This window comes from Gorilla gorilla, chromosome 1 (genome assembly GCF_029281585.2).
Source record: "Gorilla gorilla gorilla isolate KB3781 chromosome 1, NHGRI_mGorGor1-v2.1_pri, whole genome shotgun sequence".
Taxonomy (NCBI): domain Eukaryota; kingdom Metazoa; phylum Chordata; class Mammalia; order Primates; family Hominidae; genus Gorilla; species Gorilla gorilla.
This window is the reverse complement of record NC_073224.2, coordinates 51,877,096-51,893,303: the sequence shown is the minus strand read 5'-3', so window position 1 is coordinate 51,893,303 and position 16,208 is coordinate 51,877,096. Positions and strand designations below refer to the sequence as shown.

General features: G+C 47.4%; 1 protein-coding gene across 35 annotated transcripts in view; it reads left to right on the top strand.

Moving 5' to 3' along the window:
• NFASC (neurofascin) overlaps positions 1–16,208 on the top strand; it is a 194,071-nt gene that overhangs the window by 37,615 nt on the left and 140,248 nt on the right. For 6 of the 35 annotated variants that reach the window (XM_055369251.2, XM_055369246.2, XM_055369239.2 and 3 more), the window contains exon 1: positions 4,306–4,908. The exons of 12 other annotated variants lie outside the window; for them this stretch is intronic. In XM_055369251.2, coding sequence (XP_055225226.2) covers positions 4,661–4,908 — 248 coding nt within the window. In that variant the 5' untranslated portion in view covers positions 4,306–4,660. Of the gene's footprint in view, positions 1–3,912; positions 3,977–4,013; positions 4,909–16,208 lie in introns of those variants that run through there. 17 more of the 35 variants (XM_055369147.2, XM_055369142.2, XM_055369177.2 and 14 more) reach the window with 11 other exon arrangements.

The window sequence follows — 16,208 nt, the reverse complement described above, 5'->3', positions numbered from 1 at the left end:
CTCCGGAGGCTGCAGCTCTGGCTGGCGGAAGAGGCAGAATAAGCTGTATCCTCACACTGCCAAACCTCAGCCCACCTGAGAGAACCTTGGGATTTGGAGTGTGTGCGTAGTGGGGGCAGAGAGGATGATCAAGGGCTGCTAAAGGAAAAATGGTAACTGGATGCCGTCTTGGCTGCAGGAGTTGGATATGATTCCAGTGTGGATGGGGCTTTTGGAGCTATGCCGAGCCCTTGAGAGGTCAGTTCTTAGGTAACCATGCTTCCAAGAATTAAGAAGCTGGCAGACCTGTCTCATTTGACCTTGAAAAGGCTCTTTCAGCTACCGATCCTGAGTCCAGAAAGGGTAAAAGGCTTTTCCCAGCCCTACAGCACCCTGGGGCTGGAAACTCTCAGGCCTGTGCCTTATACTTGCTCAGCTCTAAAGGCCCTGAGGCAGTGAGCACTCTTTCCACTCACAGCTTGCTGCATAGGTGAACTCAAGTTTAGTAAACATTCACTGCAAGCCTGTGTGTGCAATACATCAAACTAGGCACCTTGGAAGCTGCAAAGGACATAATATGAACTCCCTGACTATAAGTTTTTCATCATCTGGTAGAGGAGGAAATATCTGCACATATCATTACAATGAATCTTTGCTTAGTGATGGAGATACATAATGTCCTTTGGAAGCCAGGGCAGGAGAGTTCATGTCCCACCTTGAGAGATCTGGTGCACCATATCCATGGTTAGTGCATGGACATGAAGGGTTGGATTCGCTTCCTGGAGGAGGTGGCATTGGTACTGGGCCTTAGAGGATGAATAGGATTTGTTAGGCAAATTTTACTCCAGAGATGGAGTAAAGGAATTCTAGGCAAAGAAACAAAAAAAGCAGCAGTGTAGATGTTACTATCCTGGACATTTGGAGAAAAACAGGTGCAGTCGGATTACTGAATGCTGACAAGGGGGGACCCCTAGATGTCAGCCTGGAGGAGCTAGATTTGATTTTGCAGAAACAGGGAGTCCCTGTAGGATTTGCACATGGAAGATTTATTTAGTGTTGTTACCAGAATGCTCTCCAATTAGGAGCAACAGGGAGACCATGGGACTGCTCCACCCACACAGAAACAGAAATACAATACCCATATCCAGATAGGCATATGTGCCCACAAACACACATACAGGAACTAGGACAAACAAACACACTGAGACCTAGAGACCCACATATCAAAACACATAGCCATACTATCAGAACTCACCACACACACACACACACACACGCACACACACACACACACACTACACAATCCGTAAACCCAAGAAAACACACATTCAATACCACACACATGTCCTGAATACCTATAGACACATGAAGGCTGACAGGTGCCCACATGTACTGAGTCACACTAAGGCACACACATACAAGTCAGATAGATCCCCTGTGCCTGATATACACAAATGCCCACCAAGCCTGGCAGGTATACATGCACATTTAGACTTATACATACACCAAGACGCTTACACACACACACACGGCCAGAACATGCTCACACTCACTGAAGCCCCTCCCCAGAGACACACATGCTATCTACACACTCATGGTCACACGCTCATGCATAGGCACAGCCACAGGCAGACCCACATAGCAGCCACTCCAAGCAGAGACAGAGACAGGCCCTGGCGGGTACCGACTCAGCCCATGGCTGCCCGGTGGCACCTCACACCCTCCTCCAAGGCTGTCTTCTAAATGACTTGTCTCTTGGCTTCCAGCCCTGGGTCATCCTGGGGTCTCAGCCCTGGACAGGCCCTCGAGGCAGTCGCATCCTACCTCCCACTCAGTGCTGAGATTTCTAAGCTCCTCTGACAGGGTTACCCAGCTTCTGCTTAAATATTTCTGACAAAATACTTTGTGGTGGCAAGTTTCCCATTGTAATAGCGTTCACTTTCCATGCTGGGAAGTGGGGATTACGCACCCAGGGATGAGACTGGACCCTTCACTGCAATAGTTACAGTCAGTGAGCAAATCCAGCTGGATGGCCTCTGGCCTGCTCAGTCCACCCTGTCCCCAAGTCCCTGTGGGCTGCACTTGGCCACAGGATCAACAGTTCCCCTAAGTCATTGTATTGCTGATCTCTTCTAGTGTGGGAGAGCAGGTGGGCTGGATGTGGCACACCAGACCTCTTTGGAGGGAGCTGTGGCTGGCAGGGGAGTAAGCCTTGGGGAATCGGGGGAGCACGACCTGGCTGCCCTGCCTAGGATGCCTAGGACATGCTGGCGCTCTCCCCCAGGCAGGCCAGCTGTTACTAGAGCCACTCTGCGTTGGCGCGGGCTGTCCTCTGTGAATGTGACCCACATTCAGGCCTGCCCAGCAGCTGTCTTCCCCCACCACATTCCTCTTTCTGGCTGCCAACCCCTCCTGGCTTCCTGTTCCCTTTCAGCATTAGGCTCCCTGGGTTGAGAAAGGGGCTGCTGTCCACAGGTGGCTTTGGGAGATGGGCTGGGCAGGTGTGGCTGCCTCTATGAGGAGAAAAGCCGCAGGAACTGCAAAGCGATGGCTTCCAACACTGAGCTGAGCTCAGAGCAGGCAGAGAACAGGAGGCAGGAGCATGGGGGCAGCTACCCTCTGGGTCTGCCCACCCCTCCAACCCCCAGGCCACCCAGCAGGGGGTCATCTGGATGCCGCCTGATTTTCTCAGCATTTTATCCCCTTTTGTTCCGCTTCAATGTGGGATCAATCTGATCTCTCCATTAACCCCTCTGTACCTTGCTGATATGGAAAAGGGCTGCCTCTTCCGGGGCAGAACTTTGCCCCTGACCTGAGCTGCTCACTCTGTTCTGGCTCTGAGTCTTAGGGCCAACGCCTTCCATCCTGGTTGTGCCTTTCCCCTCTATCCTTCCCATTCCCTTACAAACTCCATTAGCCCTGTATTCATTATAGGCAAGAGAAATGGCTCAACAGGAGCCCCTGTGAAAAGGCCGGATGAGGACTAGATGTGGGGCTGGAGGGAGCCAGGGTGGGAGTGCGGGTTGTTGACTTGAAGCTCAGTATGAGCCAATAGTGGGATGTGGTGGTTGAAGAGGCATCACAACATGAGCCTGTCCCAAAGGGCTGCCCCCTGCACCCTGTGTGGGGAAATTATGCCCTGCCCTGGGCACCATACCACAACAAGTACTTTATCTTGTTAACAAAAGTGATTTATGTTTACATTGCAGAACACTTAGAAAAGATAAATAAACACAAAGGGAAAAAAAGCAAATTATCCATAATTTCACTGCTCAAAGATAGTCATTCTTCTCCTATATTTATAATCTGTTTTTTACTCAGTCTTCCATTTGATTAAAATATCTTATTATATTATTTTATCATTTTGATAAAATATATCATATTTCATTGCTTATGAGAGTATTAAGAGTACAGGCCAGTTTCTTAGCATTTACCATATGTATTAGGTACTGTCATTTAGAGAATCTTTGTAACTCAAGTTGATACTGTGATCCCAGTTATACAAGTAAGGAAACTGAGGCACAGTTTCCCGAGGCTCGCCTGCACTAAGTAACTTGCCCAAGTCAACACGGCCAATAAATGGCAGAGCCAAATTTTGAACCCAGGTCGCCTGCTCCAGAACTCTTATAATCTCCACACTATACTGACTTTCAAACCATGGGCGTGCCATAGTTTGTTTATCATTTCCTGTAGTGATGGTTGTTTAGGTTGTTTCTAACTTTTTCTTATCATTATAAACAATATTCTGCTGAATATTTGTGTGACTTAAATATTTTAATTATCTTTGATTATTTAAGATCCATTCCCAGGAATGGAATTTATGCAATGAAGGGTATAAACATTTTTAAGATGTTTTCATGTTTTTCCAAACTCCCTTCTGGGAAGGCTGATATCAGGGGACGCCTCCTCCAGGAGGGTGGGAGAGCTGAGCCTTACACTCTAGGAGAATCTCTGACCCAGTGAAGTTTGTCCATCTCAGAGGAAGCAGGACAATATGGTGAGTGGAAATAGTTTCATGAGGGGAGGTTGAAGGGACTGGAGATATTTAGCCTGCAGAAGATAGGGACAAGGGCCACACGCATGGCTGTAATCAAATGTGTAATGGGCTGTCAAGTGAAAGAGAGAGGTTTGTCCTGAGGCTCTCGAGCAGAAGTGGACCAGGGGACCAAAGTTGCGGAGAGCCATTGTTCTGTGTGGGAGCCATTGTCCTGTGTGGGGCCAGCACACAGCCCTGGATGGAACAGGGTGGGTATTACATAAAGGTTACATGACCAGCTGTCACCTCTGGCTTGGGTTCATGGAGGACGTGTGCATGGGGGAGGGCCAGGACCACCCCCGCCACACTGTGCTCCCCTACAAAACATGACGTCTCTGAATCTTAACAGGGGGGTCTGCTCCCCACCCCACCCTCGCCTTGGGGAGCCTGGCCCAGCCTGGTACGTCTCTCTGTCTATCCCCTCAGGAGCACAGCCTGGCTTGTGTCATGGGCCACACAACTCTTCCATTATGCATGAGGGGGACCCAGCGGTGAGCGAGTGAGCAAGCCGGCCGAGGGAGGGGTGAGTGGTTATTAATAAACAAGTGTATTGTGTGGCGTTCCATTCACGGCACTCTCAGAGGACGTGGTGGGCTTGAGATAATAAAGCCCTGTTTATGCCACGGAGGACTGGGGAGGTGGCCAATGGGGGTGACAAGGAGCAGGGAAGCCAGGAATTATTTTGATTCCACCCAGGGCAGGGCTGCTGTGTTTTCTCTGAGGCCAACTTTCAGGGAAAAGAAGGATCTTGCTGGGATTTTGCTCAGGCCTAAGTCTGCCAGCTGGGATGGCCTGGGGCCTAAGAAATGCCTAGCTTCCCTCCCTACCTGTCCCCATGGAGGGAGACTGAGAAGACGCTGGATGAACCAGACCATGGCTCCTTCAGGAGAGAGGTAGGATGGCCAACTCTGCCCTCCCTCTTGGCCTCTCATCCTCACCCCATTCCTCCTGCTTTGGCCTTCGAAGACTCTGAAGCGGTGTGTGCTAGGATTGTGCATACTTTCCCAACAAAGCTAAGACTGTGGTTGTGCACAAGGGCTGCAAGAATCTTCCCAGCCCAGGGAGTGGATTGGTTGGGGTTAAGATCTGAAATATGAAGTAGGCAGGCTTGAAGGGGAAAGAGGTGGTGGTACTGGTCTCCTGTCCTAAATGAGCTGAAATTTTAGGAGGAAGAGAGGCCAAGGACAAGGCTCCAAAGCCCCTGTATGGGTGGGCAGGGGAGCTTTGATTTGAGGAATGAGGGTGTCTGGAAAAGTGAGATGCCGGAGAGCATTTTGGAGGAGGGAGAATCAGTGTTGTGCATCTAATTGTGAAGCCTGTGTGAACTCTGTGGCGTGTCTCTGTCCTACGTTAGTCTTCTCCTGTTCCCTCGTTTGGCCATTTGCTCTGGGCTCCACCATCTCAAACCAGCTGTCTCCCTCCTGAGTCTTGGCATTTCTGGATCTCAGGATCTCAGGCCAGGAATGCGGAAGCTGCTGGTTGGGAGGAAGTGAGAATAGTCCCTTTTGCTCTCAGCTGGCTTCTAGGGATGGAGAGCAGTTTCTGGGTCAGTAGAGCCTTGGTTTCCTGTCACTTCATGCTAAACCAAAACAAGAGTGAAGACAGAGCCCACACAGGCTTATGTCACCTGGCCTGGCTGATGATGTTCACTTTGACCTTTGGAGGTGGCTTTGGTCCAGAGCTACCCTGAGTTAGAAACTCTTTCATGTCAAGACACTCTGTCTACAGAGATGTGTACTGGTTTGTTGTTGGTTGGGAGGGAAAAAGGAGGCTGATGGAAGGGACAGTCTGTCTTGTCCTTTGGGTACAGGGCTTCCTGAAGCAGGGGTTTGGATCCAGTGACTTTAAAGTTTTGTTTGGGTTGAAGATTCAGTGACCGTACTTAACCCAGGAAGGTTCGAGGCTGCATTAGGGCCAGAACAAACTGATGATCCCAGGTTATTGGAGTATTGCCTCCCTGGCTCAGACCAATTCAACCTTCCCAGAGGCAGCCAGACCTCACCCCAGAACAGAGTGTCAGGAGCATTGCAGAGTGCTCCCTCAACCCTATGCACAAAGCAAACGGTACAGTTTTCCCCGAGCATCATGCATCCCAGGCCTGAGTGCCGCAGGATGATGAGGAGGCTCTACAGAGAATTGCAGCTCCTTCCTGGACTCTCCTTGGCTCCCACAGGCACTGTGGACACTTGCTTCCCATCTCCCTCCCACGGTCTGAAGGAGCAGTGACTATTTTTAGAAGCATCTGCATGCTCCTGGGAGCATTGTTTCTGTGGTTTATTGCTGGGCTGAATGCACAGGAGCTGGTGAGACAGCTGGGGCTGGGGAGCGCAGGCTTGTGTGTGGTCAACTCAACTGCAGTCAGCCGGCTGGGCACTGGCCTGGAGGAATGACCCAGTGTCCTCCACCAAGCTTTTTGGGGGCTCCTACTGGCTCTGTTGTAACATTGTCATTTGCTGTGGGAGGCTTCCTGGAAGATGAGGGCCTTCATCATAGAGTTGGGTAGGCTGAGTCATCCTTGGACAACCCTCTCTCTGAGGCTGATGTGCTCAGGGTGCAACAGGAGGAATTGGTGAGATGGCCTCCCCCAGTGATGGCAACACCATCAACAACTATAATCACAATGGCTCTTCACTGAGAGCCTTCTCCATGGTAGGCAGTTCTCTGAGCATTGGATGTTTGTCCTCATATAAACCTTTCAACAACCTATGCTATCTTCATTTTAAAATCAAGGATCCTGAAACCCAGAGAAGTTAAGCATGTTGCCTGGTGTCACACTGTCGGTGACTGAGCCAGGCCCAAGAACCTGTTCTTTTAGAGCCCCTATGCTTGGAGTCTCTTGGAGCTTGCTGCCATGTTGCCTCTCAGTAGAAGGCAATAAAGTGGGTTATTCTGGTGTCCATAAGAAGGACTGAGGTCAGATGCAAGGAAATACTTCCTGACAGTGAGGGGGGCCATGTGAAATGTTCTTCCTTCCAGATCTTTGAGAGGCACCTTGCATTTCAGAAGGGAGCTCTCTTGCAGGCTGGACTCTGGATTAATGACCACTCAAGAGATTTTCTCTCTTGGGATTTTGGCAGCTCTGTTTTCTGGACCCTGGGCCAGCAGTGGTCTGCCATGAAAGATGCTGGACCATGTGTCAGTAAGAACAGGGAGCAACCAGCCAGCAGCTCTGGGTACACCAAGTACCTGGCTGGGATTTGGAGTCCTAGGAAAAAGCCAGGGAGGCCAGAGAATCCCCCAGGCTTAGAGAAGAAGCCCGAGAGAGAGAAACCACTCCCGTGGTTTAGCAGACATTTCATTTCTGCCTTTGAGTCAGATATGCCTGTTCACCCAGAAAGGCTTCTGCTGGGGCCTCTGTTCCTGGGCCTCCCACCACAGAGCACACAAGGAGCTGGACAGATCCCGGGGAAGGCTTCGTTCTTTACCTAGGACACAAGCATCTGCGGGTCATGTGTGCTAGGGACAGCTGCTGGGGGCCTTCCAATCTGAGGCAATGAAGAAGCCAGAGAAAAGAGCCCCTCAGTGGGCTTGGTGAGCCATCTGGATGGGGATGGGGGACTCTTCTTTGCCAACCAGCTGGGCTGCTGTAGCTTTTACTTCCCCTCTGTCACCCTGATCTGTACCATGGCAGCAGTCTCAGGAGAATGTTCTGGGGGTGGGGTAGGGGCTGTGTCTTCTCCCTCCAGGAGCTGCAGTGGGGAGCAGGGCAGCTAACACCCTGCAAGTAGCGTGGCACAGTGGGTGGACAGGTGGGGGTGGAGCCAGACTGCGGGGGAACAGTCCCAGTTCAGCCCCTAGCTGGGTGACCTCTGGTTTCATCATCTGTCAAGTGTGATATTAATAGCACCTGCCTCTTGGATTTTGAGAAGATAAACGAACTAATCCATGAAATCATTAGCACAGGAGTAGGAAGGAGGAGGCTCTCTCTGTCCAGTCCTATGCAGCCTTTGTTCCCCTTCGTTCCTACCCAGCCGAAATCTTCCTCCGCTGGGGAACAGGCCCATGTTGGAGGTGTCCTCACTGTGTCTCCTGCCGCTCGGCTTGGCTCAGGTTAAATAACCCATGGTCTCCATGTTGCCTCCTGCTGCCACTCCCTTTTGTCGTAGGAGCCAGTGCAAGGCCACATGCTAAATTCCAGTTCTTCTGCCCCCTGGGCTGCCTTTGGCCCCATTTTGGGTCTCTGGAGGTGAGCATCGTCTTCTGGTGTATGCCAGGCTTCTGACTTCCTGTTCTTCCTCACAGCTCGGTAGTATCTGGCTGCTTGGGGGCCTGGGAGTGGAATCACATGGCTTTATTCCACCCGCTCTGCCCTGTGACAGGCTCTCCAGGGCCCTGCCCCCGGTTCCCATTCCTGCACTTCCAACCCACCATCCTGAATCTACTTCCCTCCACCGCTGGGCCCTGGGTCCTGATGGCATCTGCCCCAGATCCTTCCCGCCTCTGCCGGTGCTGTTCTACCCTTCCCACCTAGGCCTGGGGCCTGGTCTGAATGTCATCTTGGTTTATACTTCTCAGGGATTCAAGCACACTTTGCATGCCTAAAGCAAACTTCTCTTGACATTTAAAGGAGGGCCCGGTGATAGAGTCAGCCCCACATTTATAATCACTTCGGAAAAGGAGAGGTAACTTTCCACTTTGCTGTAGACTGAATAAGGTCAAAATGAGAGGGGTGGGTGGTGGGGGCAGGTGGCATCATGCTTTCTGGCTACCCTCAGTCACTGCTCCATTCTTTGATATGTCTTTATTTAGTCCCTCAGTAACCTAATGGAGGCAAATACCACAATGCCCATTTTATAGATGGGGAAACAGGTTAAGTGACTTGCCTAAGGTTACACAGCAATTAGGTAGAAAAGTCAAGATTTGAGTGTGGGTCTGCTTTGTTGTTGTTGTTGTTGTTGTTGTTTTTGAATCATTCAGCCTCTAGAAGAAAGTGGGTTGGATAAGGTGCTCATATTGATGTAGACACATCTGCATTTTGATTACCCTTAAGCTGGATTTCTGACTGTGAACAAATCCAAATCTCCTGTTCACATTGCATCTTCCTCACTCCCCATCCCTTGGCTATGGGCCCTTCTGTCATAAAGAGGCCTGGGAGGCACTGAAGGGAAGATGGGAGACCCCAGCCTTCCACTGTTTTCTACTGGTCTAACCTCCAGGTTAGACCAGGAGCCTGGCAACACTACTGAGGCTGTCTGCCTCCCAGAAGTCACATGTGCCTAAGAGGTGACTATATTTTCCTGGAGGAAGTGGAAAGAAGAACAGAGTAGGGAATCTGGAGGTGCCTGAGTCATACGGGATTAGAAAGTTAAGGTGCTTCTTTTCCCTAAAAACAGTCTAGGAGGGAACATTCTGCAAAATGATTGCAGATTGTCGGGAGGCCTCGAGGGCTGGAGAGGTGCAGTCCAATGAGATTGCTTGGATCTCCAGGCCCGGGTTCTCTTCTGAGTGTTCCCCTGCCCTTTCCCCCCACCACGCCCCTCAGGTCCCCTGCTGTGGGTTCTTTGTAGGAGAAGATGTAAGTGACATGGTAATGGCCCTAAGCACACACCAGAAGCCAACGGTAGATACCAGCCACCCTGTTCCTCCCCACTCCCACAAATCTCCAACCAAGACAGGATGTTACTAACTAGTTTTTGAGGGAACATTTGGAACTCTAACTTCTATCAGCCTGAGGAGAGGTCTGATAGGGTCTTTGTTTGACTGACTCTGAAATTCCAGGGTTGGTGGGGAAAAGTGGAAGGAGGAGGGGTCTGCAACCCTCTTAGACTCAGCCTAGAATTGCCTGGTAATACACAGTCATTTGGGATGTATTGTCTTCCTTCCTGAGCCTTTAAGATAGGCCTCCTAAATTACTAGTGAGGCATGGGGTGCTCTTGCTTTATTTCTTAGAGATTTTTTGTTGTTCATTTTTGGTTTTTTCTCAACTTTGAATATCAACTGTATCAAGGTATAATTTACACTCAATAAAATGTACTCATTTTAGAGTACAGATGCGTTTTGACAAATGTATATGCCCCATGTAACCACCACTCCAATCAAGACGGAGTATATTTCTATTGCCCCCTAAAAATCTCCTCATCCAGTTTACAGTCCACCCCCACCCCACAGCCCCTGCATATTTTAAGGATACTTTCAGCTCTAGGGAAAAAAGGATATAAACTGAAGCCAAAATGTTGCCATTATGGTATATCTTTCTTTTCTTTCTTTTGTCATTATTTTCTTATTTCATCATGGTAAAATATGAAATAACATACAACTTACTATTTTAACTATTTTTAAATGTACAGTTTGGTGGCATTAAGTACATTCACTTATTATATAACCATCATCACTACACCCATCTTCAAAACCCTTTCATCCTCCCCAACTAGAACTGACCAGTAAACACTACCTCCTCATTCTCCCCTCCTTCCAGCCCCTGGCAACCGCCCTTCTACTTTCTCTCTCTTTGAACTTAACTACGCTAGGAACCTCGATAAGTGGAATCATACAGTATTTGTGCTTTTGTGTCTGGCTTATCTCACTTAACGTAATGTTGTCAAGGCTCATTATATTGCAGCAAGTATCAGAATTTTATTCCTTTTCCAGGCTGAATAATATTCTATTGTATGTGTTGTCAACTGAAGAATCATGGGACTCATAAATGTGGAGAGGAGAGCTTTGTTTTTTATAAAGAGTTGCAGCAGCTTGTAGGCTCGGAAGCATAGCCTCTGGTAGAAACCAAAAGCAGGCACTTTGATGGAGGGAAGGATAGAACAGGAATTTATGCCAAATGAGTTGGCTAAATATATATATATATAATATATTTATATATATATAATATATTTATATATAATATATTTTTATATATAAATATATTATATATAATATATTTTTATATATATAATATATTATATATATAATATATTTATATATATATAATATATTATATATATAATATATTTTTATATATATAATATATTTTTATATATAATATATTTATTTATATATTTATATATAAATAATATTAAATGTTAAAATATTAAATAATATATAAATATATATTTAATAGATTATAGGAGGAACTGTGAATATTCACAAAGCAGGGGATGCACACATGCACAGTAAGCAAACATGCATGTTACATACATCTCATATTCACTTTGGAATGGAGACTTAACATTTAAACGCATTAAAATTAGGCTCTGCACACCCAATGGTGAAACGGAAGGCACAGAGGCATCCTATACACAGCGTCTGTGAAACGGCCAGAACCAGTGCATGGTCAGTGGTCTCCTGTTGGGAAGCCGTGCTGGTCACTTGTATCAAAACTGCAAAATGGAACAGGCAGGCACAGTTGGTTGAAATCGGGGGTGGATCAAGTCTTTGGAAAGGGCAAGTTTCTATTTAACCTTTAGGAAGGAAACTCTGATAGTAGTTACTGAGGTGGGAGGTATAATGAGGCATGTCTGACCTCCCATCCCATCATGGCCTGGAACTCAATTTTTAAGGTTTCTATGGGGGTCCCCTTGGCCAAGAGGGGTTCCATGCAGTCGATCGGGGGACTTAGACTTTTGTTTTTATTTATCAATATATACTACATTTTGTTTATCCATTTATCCATTGGTGGACATTTGGGTTGTTTCCACCTTTTGGCTATTGTGAGTAACGCTGTCATAAACATTGGTGTGCAAATATCTATTCGGGTCATTATGGTATTTGAGTGCTCAGCAGCTCCTCCTAGCAACTTCTCCTGGTTCAACCTGCCCTCGCACCAGGACCCGGAGTGGAATACATTTCTGCTCCTCATCTGCTGCCCTGTCTCCTCTGACTCAGTGCCTGTGGCAAATGATGTTTCAAATACTGCAGCCCTTGATGGGTACTTCCAGACCCAGGCTTCCCAGGCAATAGAGTTTGGAGTTCCTTTCCCCAGAAGCTTTCTTTTCAGTGTGTCTAGGTTTCTCCTGGCCAGCAGCTGACTTCTGGAGTTTGATTCCATTAAGCTTCTTAATGCAAGAATACAACAGAACATCTTTGTTTCCTCAAGGAAAAAAGACTAAATTTTATCAAACATCTACTAGGTACTGGTTCAAGGTGTCAGCACAGCACTAAAAACTTCACCTTCTTTTATACGGCAGCTCTGTGCGATAGGGTCAAAATTTGTTTTTTGGGAAAGAAACTGAGGAGAGTCTCAGAGAGGTTAAGTCACTTGTCCAAGATCACAAAAGCCAACACTCTTTCTCTACACCAACTAAATATTAGTAAATGCAGTTTTCGCAATTAAAAAAACATAATGGCAAAAACCGCAATTACTTTTGCACTAACTTAATAACTCCCTGGTCTTGTAAATGCAAATGTGCTAGAGAAATTTCCTGGACGTTTTCTTTTACAATGGAAATCAGGCCTGGAGTTCCCCTGATAATTTGGAAAGGAAACCTCTTGGGCTTTCTTGCCCTAGTTCTGGTAAAATATGGAATTATAATTAAAGTTTTGTTGTGTTTTTCAAAATATACAAAAGTAAAGAGTGTAGTATAATTAATCCCCACATACCCATCAACTCAGCTTCAGCCATGATCAACACTTGGCCAGTCTTGTTTCATCCAGTGGATTCTTTCTTCTCTTTGATCTGCGGGATCCTCCCAATTCATGTGGTAGCAGTTGGTGTGTTTTGGAAGAGGGTAGGAGAGTCGGCAGATCTGGGCACCGTGGAGCTAAATCCTTCCCAGCTGGAAGACTGTTAATTGCCACCGGTTGAATCCCCTCTGATGGTTCATTATTCATCTGGTTACTGAACACCATCCAGGAGGCAGGGGGACAGATCTTTGGAGAGGCCTGGCCAGAACTGGTGGGGTGGGATGCAGAGAGGCTTCCCTTTTGAAGAGCAATTTCTTCCTACAGTTTGATTTTTATTGGAGATTCTTCTGAGTGGAAAAAAAGAAGGTTATTTGAGGATAACCTTCCCCTTAGGGGAATAGCACTGAGCCAAGCTAATCTGAGGACAGAAGTAGGGACCAACCAGTGCAAAACAAGTCTGTGGCCTCTTCAACTAGATTTAATGAACATTTTTATTTTGTAAATGAAATTTAAAATATCTGCAGCGTGCCAGACACTAGGTGCTTTGAATGCAGCTACAACAGATTGGTTAATCTACTCTCAAAAAGTTTGTGGGACAAAAAAATAATAGCAAATAACTAACATTTGTTATGTGCCAAAGTACTTTATGGAAATGTGTACATTGTCTCATATTACTACTTGTCTCCCCCGCAAAACAGTCATCTGTAGGATAGGGTACAGTGATCTCTGTTTTATAGACAAACCAGGGCTTGGGGGCACTCACTGAACCCACACAGCTAGCAGAGGTGGAACCCATGGACTTTGCTTCTGCTGCTGTCTGTGCAGGGTGAATGTAGGACAGGGAGGACCAAGGGGTGGGAGAGAGGAGAGATAACGGGAACCGTCTCTTAGGCTGCAGAAATGTGGTTATGTAAAAATCTCACCAGATGTGCTTTCTCATAGGATCTGGGGGCAGCCAAATGGTACATTTTTCTCTTGACATTATAGAGGACTGTGGGATTTATTTTTATTTCGAAAACAGGGCAGTTCTTTTGGAAATGGGAAGGAGTGAAGACTGGAACTTGAGAAAGTGTTCTATCCTGAGACTGCAGAAAAGGATGGAGAGAAAGGAATTCAGCTGGGTTTGTTTGTTCTGCTTTTATTTAAAAGAAGATTTAGCATCTTTCAAGGGAGAAGAGCTGTGGGAATAGAAGGGATAGTGTGAGGTATAAAGGGCAATTTCTGATCTGGTTTGACCTTGCTCAGTGATCAGATGGTTTGGGGTTCTCATGCTGTGGGCTCTCGGCTGTGGGCACAGCTGGTGGTGCTGGCCCTCTCATTCTGGGGTGAAGTGGCTTGGCAGGCTTATTCTCTGCACGGAGGCCTACCTTGTGAGTGTGAACACATTTTCTAGAGCCAGAACATTGACTCAGCTAGTTATCTCAGTAGCAGGGGGAGTGCACAATTTATTTTAAAAGAAAACCTGAGAACCTCTTTTCTTCTCATCCCAGGAAGCCCCTCATCCCTGTCCATGTTTAAGCCATCACCTACAGGCTTTAGGTTAGACTTAGACAGCTCTACCTGCGTGAGCTAAGAGGGAGTTGAAACACTGAAGTGAGGCCCAGTATGGCTGAAATCTCTTAGGAATGAAGAAAAAAGAAGTGTAGCAATTGGTATTTTAATGTAATTTTTTTTCTCATTGTAATGTTTAATTTCTTTTTTTTTTTTTTTTTTTTTTTTTTTTTTTTTTTTTTTTTTGAGACAGTCTCACTCTGTTGCCCAGGCTGGAGTGCAGTGGGGCGATCTCAGCTCACTGCAAGCTCCGCCTCTCAGGTTCACACCATTCTCCTGCCTCAGCCTCCCAAGTAGCTGGGACTACAGGCACCCACCACCACACCTAGCTAATTTTTTGTATTTTTAGTAGAGACAGGGTTTCACTGTGTTAACCAGGATGGTCTCGATCTCCTGACGTGCTGCACCCGCCTCGGCCTCCCAAAGTGCTGGGATTACAGACGTGATCCCACTTGGCCTTGAGTTTTTCACTGTGAGATGGGAAGAGGTTTCATCTGGTTCAGAGGTAGGGGAATGAAACCTCTCAAGTTCCTTCCAGCTGTAGGATTTGGGGTTTTTGATTTTTTCCTAGATGACCCCACCCTGAGTTCCCAGGTGTTTTAAAAGCAAAATTTTATGCATGATCAGCTTCAGAGAGAACCCAAAAGAAAGTCCTGTCTTTGAATGGATGTATCATGTCCATTTGCACCTTGCTGACTGAGACAGGAGACAGATGAAAGTGGATGAGGACACGTCTTTCAGGAGTTTCAGGCCTCCCAAGCTAACCAGAGAAATGCCTGTCTCTTTTCAGAATAAGCGAAGAGTGTAGCAGCCCTCCTGCCCTCCCTCCTGGGACTGCAACTCACAAATGTCAGTTGCTATGGATACGGGCAACTGAGGCTCCCCTGGGGCAGGGGCAGAGGTGGAGGCTGTTTGTGGCAGTGATGCAGGGTAGTGTCACTGTGTTCCCCACAATGGTGCCTCAGCATGGCAGGCAGGGACCAGCTTTGCTTGAGCTTCCACCTTGGCCCTAGGGACTGGACCCCAGGTTGACCAGCAGATGCATCTGTTGAGCCACCCCTGGGGGTGTGTGCACCTGAAGTAGGTGACACCTGTGCAGAGCCGCTGGGTATTAAGTGGCAGGTAGGGCACAGTTCAGGTTGGGGAGGCCTCTCTATTGGTGACAGATGCATAGCTCCCTCCTCTTTTTTCTGATTGTATTAAAAGTAATGGCAAAAATTGCAATTACATTTGCACCAACCAAATAGAGCCTGCTAGGCTAATGCTAGTAGTTCCTCTGCTCCCTGGAGCTCATTTCTGGGTTGGAGTCACTACCCAGTTGAGCTTTACTATGAGTGGGGACTTGTCCTGAAGACAGAAGGCAGCAGCAGAAGGTAGGGAAGAGCTTCTGGTATGAGAGGGGAGACACACGCCCTGCCCTCAATGAGCTTCAGTCTGATGGGGGAACCACGGGTTCCTGAAGAACACGGGATAGTAGACAAAAGACAGAAGGAAAAACCCATCAGTCCCTTGTTTCTGACAAAGATTCTTTGCTTGACAAAGATTCTTTGCTTGACCAAACTTTAGCCAGGTTCCTGAACCTTCCGCTAGGCCTACCTCGGCACTTCGTTATAAAATCCAGTTTTAGCAAGAACCCTGCTAAGTCAGTTTGACAAGAACCCCCCACCTTGGATATCTGATCACCCTTGATATCTGACTAGGTTCCTCATCCTCCACCACTCCCCAGGTGATGTCTGATCACCCTGGCCTGTTTGCAGCAGGAATCCTGTTCGGTCTGTTTAGCCAGAATCCCCCTTACTCCTGATGTTTCCTCTTAGTAATTTTCCATCCACCAACCCCCACCCTGCTTCTTGGCTATAAATTCCCACTCACCCATGCTGTATTCCGAGTTGAGCCCAATCTCTCTCCCCGACTGAAAGACCCTATTGCAGTGCTCCCTGCACCTATCTGGATGGTCCTGAATAAAGTCTGCCTTACCATGCTTTAACAAGTGGCATTGGATAATTTTTTTCTTTAACATTTCAACCCACCCCAACCCCTGGCCATGCCTCCCTTCATGCTTCCCCTAAAGTCAAACTCATCTCCATGG